The sequence below is a fragment of the Pholis gunnellus genome, assembly GCF_910591455.1.
Source record: "Pholis gunnellus genome assembly, chromosome: 18".
NCBI classification, from domain to species: Eukaryota; Metazoa; Chordata; class Actinopteri; order Perciformes; family Pholidae; genus Pholis; species Pholis gunnellus.
The window spans coordinates 18,004,789-18,018,224 of record NC_136545.1 but is presented as its reverse complement, the minus strand read 5'-3'; the positions used below and the strand labels follow the sequence as shown (position 1 = coordinate 18,018,224).

The 13,436-nt window shown below is 39.7% G+C and overlaps 1 protein-coding gene across 1 annotated transcript; it reads right to left on the bottom strand.

Annotated features, from left to right (window-relative positions):
* Positions 1-4,684: 4,684 nt before the first annotated feature.
* Positions 4,685-6,223, bottom strand: LOC306710727 (neuropeptide FF receptor 2-like; the record flags this gene model as incomplete). The annotated part of the gene is made up of 3 exons (XM_079179400.1): positions 4,685-5,579; positions 5,669-5,768; positions 5,902-6,223. 3 exons carry the CDS (start codon positions 6,221-6,223, stop codon positions 4,685-4,687), a joined length of 1,317 nt encoding a protein of 438 aa, XP_079035526.1.
* Between the last annotated feature and the right edge of the window lie 7,213 nt (positions 6,224-13,436).

The window sequence follows — 13,436 nt, the reverse complement described above, 5'->3', positions numbered from 1 at the left end:
TTCTGCTACGGATTAATAAATGTTCCTCTCTTGATTTGCACACCTATATCTTCCCTCTCTGATCCTATCTAGTTAACCCAGCTTTAGGGCAGGTATATTTTTGTCTTGTCTGTATCATATTTGTACTTCTATGGGTGCACTGTGGCTACAAAAAAAAACATGATAAAGGTTCAGTCTCTCCTTCAGGAGGCTGGTGGGCGGAGTTTGTTCATGAGGGAGATTTAACTCACCTGGTGTGGCTTCAAATGGATTCCACCTTGTTTGGTTTTATTGTATTTAGTTTGCATTTACATTAATTTCCCTTTAAGTTATGTAAAATGAAACATATATCTCATGTGTGGTCTCCCCTCCTTTGTCCATCCTTGAGCCGGGCTGTGAGGCTTAAGTCTTTGTTTTATGGTATGCTCACTGTGATCTTGTACGATTTCTAGAAATATCTCCCAAAAGGACTCCACATACTCCTTGACTTAGAACTAAATCTACAAGGCATATATATATATATATATATATATATATATATATATATATATATATACATATATCATAGTTCACTCAGGCTCATCATCTTAAGGTCCAACTGAAATTAATTGAAGACCACACATATCTTACATGATATGTTTAAAGCCCAATCAGCAGGCACAGTCCCAGGTGAATGTGGCACATACTAGCACATTTCCTATATACTGTCGGCAGCTGTACGACATTACTTTAAAACATAAAAAGGTAAATAAAAAAGGTTGTTGGTTTTGGTCATTTCACAGTATTTGTTGACAATAAGAAATATAGAATGAATTAAGCCTTACCCTTTAAGACAGAGGAGACTAAACCATAAAGGTAAACCACTAGAAAATAGAAAAAAGAGACTTTACAGTAAGCTTTACAAGTCATGTTTTGTAGACATGTACACGTTATTTGTTGCTCAAATGCAACAAATAACGTGTACACATATATTTTCTGACAACTTTTCTCTCACACAACCTTTACTCGTTCTCTGTAGCCTTGCTCCTGTGATGTAAGAATAATAATCAACAGCAACAACATTATGTCTTGGAACTGCTCATTTTTATTTTTCAATTTGCAAACTGTAAAATGGCTTTCCATTTTGCAAACAAGCAGCAAAGAACATTGGCAGTACAATATGTCTAACCATATTTTTTTCAAATACAAATATCAAAGTACGTAATAAGGCAGAAATGGGGGGGGGGGGGGGTGGGGTTGAAATCTATTTTACATATTATAAACATATATTCTTGTGTATAAAGACAAATAGGTTCACATGTGTGATTGCATTCATGCACTTTCAGTTCTATCGTCTTCTTTTATATTTCCTTACATCCTTCTTATGGTGACATAAAAGCCTGTCCAGTGCAATCTATCTGGAGATAAGCTATGAACGAAAAGTAAAAGCGCAGTCAATCAAAATAATCGGAAAAATATAGATCCAGTATTGATTACACTGCACACTCATGGCTCTATCATTGAGCTATTTTTTAGCCTTTTCGTTCCCTGAGGCTGTTATTAGGTGGCTCTTAATAGTGTCATCGAGAGTGCTTTCATAACCGTCACACATGTTGAACTTGACAAAATGTGTCTCGCTGTTTAAAGAATTTGAGTTGTTGGGAGAAACATGGTGAAGACTCTTCACGAACACAAAGTTATCAAGGGAAGCATGCGCAAGTACCACAGTCAGCGTACAACAAAGGGACTACTAGTACATGACTGACACCTTCAATAACATTACACACTTCATAACATAATACTTATTTAGCAGCAGGTTGTTGGAGAGAGCAAGGCTTGGGCCCTACATTCTGTTCTCGATCTACATGCTGCCACTTTGTTTAACTCATATCTCGTATTCATGGACTACTTTATTTCCTTTGGACAAGCCCTGTAAAGAGAAAAGTTAAGTATTAAATGCATTATAAAGAAACAAAGGGTGAATATCCTGTAAACAATTTGATTTGGCTGGCAAAATATATACTCAAACGAAGATGTTTAACATTAAAAGCATTTAAAAGCATCTAAAATACAAATTGGCCTTCTTTGTATAATCCCTAGACATGTAAATTTAGTTCTTTCATCAGTAAACTATTTGCACTAAATTTAGATTTGCACGACCGAGCGCCGCGACCACCTTCGTGCACGACGTGCAGGCCGCGTTCATGTCATTTCCTGACTGTGTGTCAGCCATTAATGAGCGGATGAGCAAGAACGTCCTAACGCTAAATTAAGATATGACTGAGATCCTCCTAGCTTGCCCAAAAAATGAGAGGGATCCTGTCCTGCAGACGCACATCATTTTAGATTCTGACTTTAATTTTAAAGCTAATTTTAATTCATTGTCCGAAACTGCCCTTTGTCATTTGTGCAATATAGCGAAGGTGAGACCTGTATACAGCAAGATGCAGAAAAGCTCATTGATATTTTGTAGTGTTCTGGATTGTATACTGGCCCACCAAAAGCAGCCATTGCAAAGCTACAGACCATTCAGAATGCTGCGCCAGGGTTTTAATAAAAACTAGAATGAGAGATCATGTAACTCCTGTTTTACGAAACCTACACTGGCTCCCCGTATCTTAAAAAAAAAGATTTTAAAGTCCTGCTTATAGTTTTTAAGGCACTAAATGGCCTCATCCCCTTTTATCCCACAGACTCCCTATCGTTCTATGATCCTCCACAATCCCTAAGATCCTCTACAGCTGCTCTTTTCAGTTTTCCCAAGGTTACCACAAAAACCTTTGGGGATGCTACTCTGCCTTTAAATATTAGACTTGCTGACTCAGTGAATACGTTTAAACGACAACACAAATGCACAAATTGCCACAAGTAACAACTGTCTGTTTTTAATCTTTTATGATGTTATATATAATTATTTTATCGTAATTTTTAGATGATGGAAACATTCAGCTTTGTATGGTTTTTAAACTTGTGTGTTTTGTTTTTGCTGCTCTTGCTGCTCGGAAACACCATTTTTTTTAAATATATTTTAAATAATCATGTTTGCTAGTTTGTGGTCTTCTTTTGCATGCTCCATAGCACCACTAGTCCAAAACTCCACAGGATGCCTTTAAGATTTTGGCACAAAAACACATCATGTACTGATGTACTGTACCACAAAATTCAATATTTTACAATCATAATTAATATATATTATATATAAGCACTCGAAGAGAGACTCTAAGATGTGAGCTGTACATGTTATCCTGCTCCAGTATCAGCATCAGCACTGCTTGATACTGCTGAAAAATAATTGCATGTGATAACCCCCATTATCCAGAAATAACTAATTATACAATGATGCTGCACATTGTTGACAATACAGTACCTTGGTAATGACAACATAGCACTATCATTATGTGGTCTGCTCACAGCCACTGTAGCTACAGAACATACTGTATGGTTCACATATAGTGTTAGTTGAGACCTGAAGGTTTTGATTTAAACATCCTATAATTAAGTACAGATCTTATCATTTTATCTGCTCTGCTTTCAGGTGAGGTTCTACTTTGCACACTTCTTCTTTTCCAGATTCCGACTAATACGTGCTAATATATGAGTAGCTAGTATGCTAATAATTGTAACTTTTCATCTCTTTGACACGGCACTGTTTTAAAAGTTCAAATTTCATTGTGCCTCGCGAGGAAGCAGGGAACAGGAGGGCACAAGGAGGCTTTCCAAATGAGCCTGTGATCCTCTTCCCCTGCTACTGCTTGTCTCAGCCATCGGTTCGGCGCTATTGCCTCTAGGCACTGGAAAGTGCACTTGTTTGACTGGAGGAGTCTGACACAATTCTCAGCACACTGTCATGCCCTTCACCCTTGAGAGGTGTGCTCTTCCTTTCGCGGCCTCTTAAATTGCCAAAAATGGTGAGCGATTCCTCGGCCTTCATTCTTCCTGAAACATTAAAAACTTTCCGGAGTTTGAGTTATGTTCAGGGCACTTCTGAAGAAAAGCCTCATCGACCTGCACCACTTTGCCCTTCTTTGAATCTCACAGGTAAAAGGGACTTTATAATTGGAGGTAACACAGTATGATAGGTTTACAGTGTGTGAACAACAAAACCACAATCAAAGCAATCAACACATACAATCCCATGCCCCCTTCTGCTGCTGCTTCAATCCTCCAACTGACCAAACACAAGGTTTCTTTTTCTGTGAAGCAATCACAAGGAAAACAATGTATTTGTCTCCAGGGTTAGCGTTATACCATTTTCATTGTTTCTGTTTCGATACTGGCTCTGTGTGCTGCATGTAAACAGATTACTGACTGCTCATCTAAACTAATGTGAATTTGTTTAGCTGCGTTGTAAACAGATACACCAGTTTCTCTCCTGGTGTATTTCAGACAAAGTAGCTGCACAATTTTAATAATGACGATGTATTTCGTCAACTTTAACTTTGATTGTTGCTGATTTAGAATATTTAAGCTTTTAAACCAAAATTACCGGGCTTTTTAACTCTCTTTGATAATCTCGTTCTTTGCTTTATACACCATACTAAACATTCACAATAGCTTATGAAAGATTCATGACGACAAATGTTGCAGACCTCGCAAGTACATTCACTTCACAGATAGCCTGTACATGGAGTTCAATCATGTATGTCTGAGTCTTCATTTTCTCTGTCCTTCTCCAGGAGCCTCGGATCATTTGAAAGTGTCCGTGCGCTGTACAGTTTCAGTGTGTCTAAATATGGGACACCTTTTCCAGATCCTCCAGGATCAGGTCCTGCTCTTTGATATGACTTCTAGTAGCCACGCTCCCTTCTTCCTTCAATGAACTCTTCCCATTCCCCACTAACACTGACCTGACTCCTGAGCTCTGTCGACTGAGGACAGCAGGCTGGACTGGGAGCACAGCGTTCCCGCGGAACCGATTGGAGAAGGTCCTCTGGCGCCTAATGGCCTCAGAGCACAGCTGGAATTTGAAAGCGGCCTGAAAGCCTCTGCGAAAGTTCTCATTGAAGAACCCATAGATGATGGGGTTGACGCTGCTGTTGAAGAAGGCCAACCAGTGAGCTAAGGGATACACATAGATGTTAATGACACGATACTGGTGCTCTGTCAGGCTGGCGTAGTCGCTCAGCATCATCAGCGTCCACAAAGGAAGCCAGGATAAGATGAAGAGCAGAGCCACAATCAGCAGCATCATTATCACCCGATTCTTCTTCTTGGAAATCGATTGACGACCCTCTACGCAAGGTTTGTTGTTGCCACCGCCCTCCTCGGATATGCTTCCAGTCACCCTCGTCTGAGGAACTGCAGTCTTGAAGAGGGTGATGCCGATGCGGGCGTACATGATGACGATAAGGCTGAGAGGAGCGAGGTAGATGTTAGCAAAGAGGACAGTGGTGTAGATTTTACGCATCTCCTGGTTGGGCCAATTTTCCCGGCACCAGTAGAACGGGCTGGTGTCGTTGTTGCTGCCAGTTACTATTCGCACCCTCTGTTCCTTTGTGACCTGCAGCATGACCCCGGAGGGACACATGATGGATACAGCGAGGACCCATATGATGACAATAATTAGCTTTGAGGTGGCGATGGACAACTTCTGCTTGAAAGGGTAGACAATGCAGCGGAACCTGACATGAAGGGGATTGGAGGAAATGCATGAGGGAAAATAAGACTTTGGCAAACACATAATAGCCAGCAATGCTGTTACAGCACTTACCTGTCAACAGCTATTGCCACCAGAGTGAACACAGATGCTGACACGGATATCCCTTGAACCATGCCGCTTAGCTTACACACTACGCTGCCAAATGGCCATCCTGCAGAAAAGAGAAGAGAGAAAAAGGGTCAAACCATAAAGAAAATCACACACTAAAAACATTCCTCCTTGCATAGCCCAGCTTTGATTCAGGCATAATATTAAAGTTGAACTACAACAAAAAAAATCCTGACCTGTGATGATGTTGTCCACCAGTGTGGTTGGCATGCAAAAGATGCCAACCAGCAGGTCACTGATGGCGAGGTTGAGAATGAACAGGTTGGTGACCGTGCGCATGTTCTTGCTGCGCAGCACGATGAAACAGACCACCCCGTTGCCCACCATGCACACCAGGAAGATGAGCAGGTAGGAGACGGTGAAGACTGCGGCCACAGAGGGCTTGTGGAGGTAGAAATCAACATAGGTGATGTTCTGGTGGGTCAAAGGGTTTTCCAGCCATCTTGAGGAATTGGAAGGGTTTAAGCCCCCCCAAGTGGTGTTGAGATTCTGGGTCATGGTGAGATCTAGATGTGAGACAGACAGGCAGAGGTATAATACATGGAAAACCGTGTATGTGCTTGGCACATAGTGCATGCATCTTGGGTTAAATATCCAATATCTATTAACTAAAATGAAGCTGAACACATTCCAGTTGGAGTGCATTCCTGCAGACCAGAAGAAGGAATCGATTGGTAATCACATAAAACAATCCAGAGATCAATAGTCCAATTCTTGTGTTGTTTTTTTTTATTGTGGGTGGGTTGATTCAGTCAAGTGTATGCTCTCTCACACTCTCTAATAACAACATGCTGACAAAAATGACCAATCTGTTCTGAGAGCAGTGGGAGAGAGTGGCTGATAGCTTGCCAATTGGTTACATCAATCATCCGCATCCAGCAGTCTGGGATGGAATGAGGTTATTATTGACTCTACGAATTTTACACATCTTGATGGATTTGGGAAAACTTTCTGTCTAATGTAAGCTTGTGGCCAGAAGGATGACTTGAATTCAATTCTTCAAGTTTGCTGTTCGATTTATTCACTTCCTGCAGCTCAACATTGACTGTGCACCTAAAGTAGGCCAGGGTGACTTAGTGATGAATATTTCATTGACGTCATGGGATGAATCAATAATTACTGTTTGAATAAAATATCATAATACATTTTATTTGTGTATACCATAAGTAATTGCATCAGTCTAATTTCATTTTCACACTTAATTGCATAAAAAGAATGTAACAGTATATATATATATATTAAATAAATAAATATACTCTTTATGAATATATATATATATATATATATATATTTACTGTTATATATACAAAAACCTTAGTTAATTGTCATAAAGAAACTGACTGTGCCACTGTAAGATTCACGCTCAACCTAGCAGTCTTCAAAAACGATAACTAGAGTAAAGGAGAATATTTGATTATAGCTAGTTTCTTGCTCATACAATCATATGCATCTAATTATGTGCGTCTAATTATACTGTACCACGGGAACTGAATGTAATCATCTAAGTCGAGCAAAAACCTGGAATTCAAACTCTTAGAGAGATCAGAGTGTGTTCATCTTCTAATCAGCAGAGCTTTGGAGAAAATTATAGATTGTTTTCCTTGAAACACTTTGCTCCTGTAATAATTTCATAGATGACTGACAAGATGTTCGAGCTTGATTCCATAAATACACCAAAAATCAATTCTGGTTAACTAAGATTAAATGTGCCTATGAGATACAGAGAAATCATCTTAGTTACTTCAGGTTATTTGACTTAATATGCTTTCAAACGACACATCTGGTGGGGTTTCCTTCGGTCTTTACGACGCCTCAGAGACAACTGAAGGAAAAAGTTTTTTCATTTTTCTTTTTTTCGTAGTCATAGAGTCTTAATATCTTCACAGTTAACTAACAACAGTACAGTATCTGTGGGAAAACTTTCTGCGAAAGTGACAGTTTTATGGAGGTAAATTATTTAGGTCAAAAAGTCTTTCCCAAATAATTCTACAATACACACTTATTTTCTTACCTTACGGGCAGCGGTATCTGAGTCGTATTCCTTTCTTCCGTCTGGAGGCTGCATCCAGAAATTCTATTCATTCAGAGCATAAAGCTGCACACTCTCATCTCCATGTGAGACCCTGTGCATCTGCTCAGTCCGCCTGCCAGCCAGAGCCATGCTCTAGCGCTTATAGATGACTGGGAGGAGCTGAGATTCAGAGGTGAGATGTGCTGGGCGGTGCAGGTGCCACACAAACAGTTCATTGCTCTGAGTGCTCTCAGAGAAAAAAGCCTTTAAGCTATACCGGCAATTGCAGTCGCTGCAGAGAGGCTGCCCAATGAAATTATGATAGTTTGGTTGAAAGCAATACACGGAAACACGGTGTGTGTATTTGTGTGTGTGTGTGTATGTGTGTGTGTGTGTGTGTGTGAGAGAGAGAGAAAGAGAGACTGTGTGTGTTTTTGTGTGTCAATTAAGTACAAGCAAAAGCAATAGGAAGCTCTCTTCTCAAAAAACCAGTAACTTTTCCCATGCATTTTTTAGGCTTGTGGTTGGTTTGATTAATTAGGCTTGAACATAAAAAAGTAGAATTAATCACTGGCGGATTATGAGACAATGGGCCTCAGGGCACAGACATGCAAAATGCCCCACCGCCTCTCCTACAGGAGCAAGACGAACAGGCTTTAGAGTTATCTGTCCTCTTTTTCTTGTTGTTTTGTGACTCTTTGTAATCATTCTGGTCATTTTGTGTCACGTTGCAATAGTTTTGTGTCTCTTTTTAGTCATCAGGCTCCAGCGATACTAAACAGGACTAAGCGCCTACAGCTGCATCAGCAGCTCTCTGACGCTGTGCAAGCTAAATGCTAACATCAGTGTGCTAACATCCTAGAAATGCTAACATGCTGATGTTTATAGGAAGCAACGTTCACCATGTTCACCATCTTTTTGCTCTTTTTCTTCCATGGCTGCCTTGCACTCATTCCTCCAGGCTACATTTCTGCTTTGTGCCCTACGACCTTCGGTTAAAAAAATGCTGATGTCTCATATGTCGCTTGCAACACACTAACACACATATTTCACCTGTCTGACCTCTGCAGTGGTTAGGGTTAAGGTTATATGATGATAACCAGATTTTCAGTCAAGCGTGACATTAGCATTGCCCTGCAGATAACAGACAACTTTCCTCAAATAATGAAGAGGGTTGAATCCCATGCTATTCAATAATCTACAAAACTCATGTCTGAGTGCAAGTCTAATTCATCAGAGGACATGTGTTCTTCATCTTAACCTTCTGTCGGGGAGAAGACTACAGAGACACAAAGACTGAATGAATTCCAAAACTCTCAGGAGGATATCGGGGGATTTCAAAACACGCTTAATTAGCATTCACTCCATCTGGTTACTGCGAAAAATTTCCACAGCAGCGTTTGAACAAGTAATCACTGAGCTACTGTCAATGCACAGAAATGAAAAGGAATGCATCACCCGGCTGCTGATGGAAAAAAACAAAACATGCATCGGCCTTTCAGTGATCTGGTGAGAGAAAGGTTTGACCTTCTCCTTACTTCTGAGATAAAAGACAGCAGTTTTGCTCCGCTTGTCAAAAACCTGAACCATGTACAGACAGCTATGGTCTGCTCCTTTAAAGGGGGAATGAAAATGATTGGTATTGTATCACAGCTTATAAACTATAGCTTATAGCAGAAAACATCTAGAACTTGGTGTACGTGAAACAGAAAATACATACAGTATCTGTCCAGCAAAAATGTGTTTTGCACATGAATGCATTTGGACAAAGGGCCTAATGAGCTACATTGACACAAGCACTGCCGCCTCACAGCAGGAAGGTTGTCAGATTGAAGCAGCCATCCAGCAGGAGTGTTTCTCTGTGGAGGTTGCATGTTCTTTAAGTATCTGTGTGGGTTTTCTTTCCACAGCCCAAAAACATGCAGTTTTGGTAAACTGGGAACATACGTTTTGGTTTGCATACATTGCTGGCATCATCAAGCTGTTAAAGGTACATGTTATACTTTTATTCAAGACATTTACAGTTAAAGCAGGTGCAGGAGAGTGAGCAGAGTCACTGCTGGTAAACAGCTAAAATATCATATCTCAGGCTCCATCAGTAATTCATTTAAAAAAACATATATTATTGAAAATTATTTTTGCCATAGCTTTAATTAATGATCATTGTGAGCCTCCACATTTGTTTTTTTATGGAGACCCTTTACTGCCAGAAAAAAGAAAGGCATAATTATAATAAATTGAACTTTCCTACTCATTGTCACATTAAACAATAAAAACAGTGTTACAATCACAGTGAAAATAATGACCTCATTTTGTTTTCCGGAGGAAAAGAGGCTCAATTAAGGAGAAGGAACCCGACACACTAACTAAAAACTCACTATGATAAAATGGCTTAACAACACGACTTCAGAGTTTAAATAGAACAATAATTACAGGCTTCGTGACTTCACAGGAGTTATTGCTGCGTGGTTTTCTGCTCCGTTTACCTCAAAGATCCCACACCTCGTAATTGTAACACAATTGTCGCACTCTATTTGCTTTGCTTTATTTGGACTGCACATGTATACATATGGCAATGATATTTTTTTATGTTTTACTTTTACACACTGCAATGATGCGTGAAAAGTCATCATTGAACCGTCAAACATCCGTCCTGCAACACCTTTCTTTTCACACTCTGCTCCTTGCATGAGAGTTACACCAGAGCGTCATTTATAAAGAGACACATGGCCCCCATGTCGTGTAGAATAAGCATCAGGCAGCAACCTAATTAGCTCATGAATATAGACTGGATGTATTAAGTGTGACAGTGCTAATAAGGAATCTGCGGTTGCTTCGGCTGCAAGAGAAAGATATATTATTTATAAAAAGAGAAATCTGACATGTTATTGTGAAACACCCACAGGGAAAACACACTAATTGCTCCCTGCGACTTACGAAATGACACAATGTGCAGAGTTACAGACAATCGACGTTGTTATGAACCTTGGAGACTGTGTCATGGGAGGGGATGTACCATGTGTGTGTGTGTGTAAGTGTGTATGTGAGTGAGTGAGTGTGTCACGAGCCAGTCCGTTTATTAGGAGTGTTCAAGCTGTTACAGGAAGATGCTGCTGAGCAGAACATATTTTTCACATCTGACATAAGTTCGTTGACTTCCTGCAGGAAGTGTTCTTACTTAGTTTTCACATCTTCAACTCAATAGTATCCTTTTTTTCTTTTCTTTTTTTTACATTCACCAAGACAATCAGCTAATCATCACAGAAAGGGAACAAAGCAAACACTCCTGCCTGGAAAGGAAACGCCCTCGAGCCACAGGTGCAAAGAGCCTGTACATGTTATTTCTTTTAACTCCAGCCATATGTTGTGCAATTTCTTTATGTGTTTTTCTGAAATATGTTAATAAATGCAAGTCAGGCATTGTTTTATCAAATGCATATAATTTGCTTGCATTACTGGAACAGAAATATTGATAAAGCTATTGATCAAAATTCTTGTTTTATTTGTTGATAGTCTTTTTTAGTGAGGGAATTTTCTTTCCCTCAATAAAACGGTAAATATTAATATATAAACCTTTTGAATATAGATAGAAATCAAGTAAGACAGTTTGGTGTGTGTCAGTGCTACTGTAGTGGAGGTTTATGGCTAATTTGGAGAAAATGGCCTTTAAAAGGTATGCATTGTAAAACCCCATAGGTTTAGAAGACACTACAAATGAATAGGATCAAATAAATTAACTAATAGATGTCAACATGAAACTTTCCCAGTTGATTACTTACATTAAGATACAATTTTTTTGTATTACAAGTTTTCCTTTAATTATGTTTAAATATGCAGCTGAGTCATTATCAAATGCTAATGTTTGATAAAATTAAGAGAACTCTACAGATGCAAATAGACAAAGTTGTAAAAACAGAAACCTAAATGTGTATTTTGGACGTTTTCTTTCCACTTGTAACCAGTCTCGATCATTGCATGAGAAACACAAATGTTTCTGGCCTGGTGCCCTTAAAGCCTCTGAAACCTCACACAGGTGTTTTCAGTTATTCTGGCTGATTAGACCTTTAATCAAGTTGCAGGTGGGCCGGAGCACTGATGAGAAACCATTAGGTCATAAATCTTCATCTACCAATAAGAAGGAGAGAGCTGTGATGCATTCCGCTCATCAGTCGCCGCACACCCACACAGCCCTGAGCAGAGGTCTAATCAGACAGATTAACTCAAACACAATGTCTGTGGAGATGTTCGACGTGACGTTAATCACTTTATGCTCTCCTTGCAGAGCTTAAACCACACACACAAATACCAACCACGAAACCTCTGACAATAAATGCAAACATTCTAATAAGGCTCCATTTATACGGAATAACTTTCAGGGTTGCCAGGTTGTGAAGAATCGCTACCCCCTTACCTGGGCCAAGATCCTTTAATGAACAACTTATTTACATTAACAGCTGCAGTCTTGTAGATGACTTATTACGTTTTATAAACTCTAGGCTTGATCGCCGATTAGAAAGAGACTCTTTATGAGTTGCCATCCTTTATAAATGCATCATTAGGAAAGGTCAAAGGGCACCAAACCGATAACAACCCAAAAGTTCTTCATGTTGATAACAGATAAATGATTTACCAACTAATAAAATCCATTAGTTACAACTTATGAAGCATTTATAAAGGGTGTCTTTATAGATTGGTACAGCGTAGACAAGCAGACATTGCTGCTTCTGTGATTTTGTGTACAGAAAAATGACAGCAAGCAGACTGCATCATTTTGAGTATCAAGTATCACTAGTTTTATTGAGGATGCAAATGATGTCGGTCTTCAAAAACAGCACCAGGTATTGTAGGACTATTGCATTACAAAAGGGATAGATTCTGGAATATTGTGGTGAAGCAAACGTACTAAAACACAACACTACTGCCTCAAAAGATACAATATCAACGTCCCTCGGACACTTAATTTAAGTTTGGCAAAGGTAGGACTATGCTATTGCATCACACTTTCCAGAGGTTTGTTCTTCCAGTCTATCAGATGTTTTCAGGTGCCTTGACAACTGTTGTCCTAGCAACTGTTGAGCAAAAGATTCATGTTCGTTACCCGCGGAGCATTGCCCAACGCGCATGTGCCTTTTTGAAAAGAGTTACTACTGCCCTCCTGAGTTAAGACATAACGCAGCTTGGTATGAAACCAATGCACGTATTTGCACAGTGCATTTAAGACACATCTACTTGTGTTTGTTGGATTTAATACACTTTTTAAAAGAACCTTCTACAGAGGTTCAGGATGGTTTTATGTGAGGTAATCCCCTCCTGAGCTTCGACTCTCACACCATCACTCATCTTCAGTCACATTGATGTTCTCTCCCACACCAGATGAGCCAATACATTAGTTTCTCCCCCCCCCACTCTCCTCTTGGCATTGACAAGAACACAGGGACTCACAGTAATGAGCCAATTAGTCTCATTACAAGCCGACCCAAGTCCTGTGATCGTGGAAACTATGCGGCCATCCCTTCTCATCTTTGCTGTGAGACAGAGCACGGCTTAGCTCGGCGCTTGAATCAAACGCAGTTCATCCCCTTAAAAAAAAAAAAACACACACACAACTATTCAGATCGTCATTTGAAAACCCATCATTTGAGAGATGCACGGTACAAAACTTATGACTAAAAAGAAAAAACACAACCACATATTTAAGAA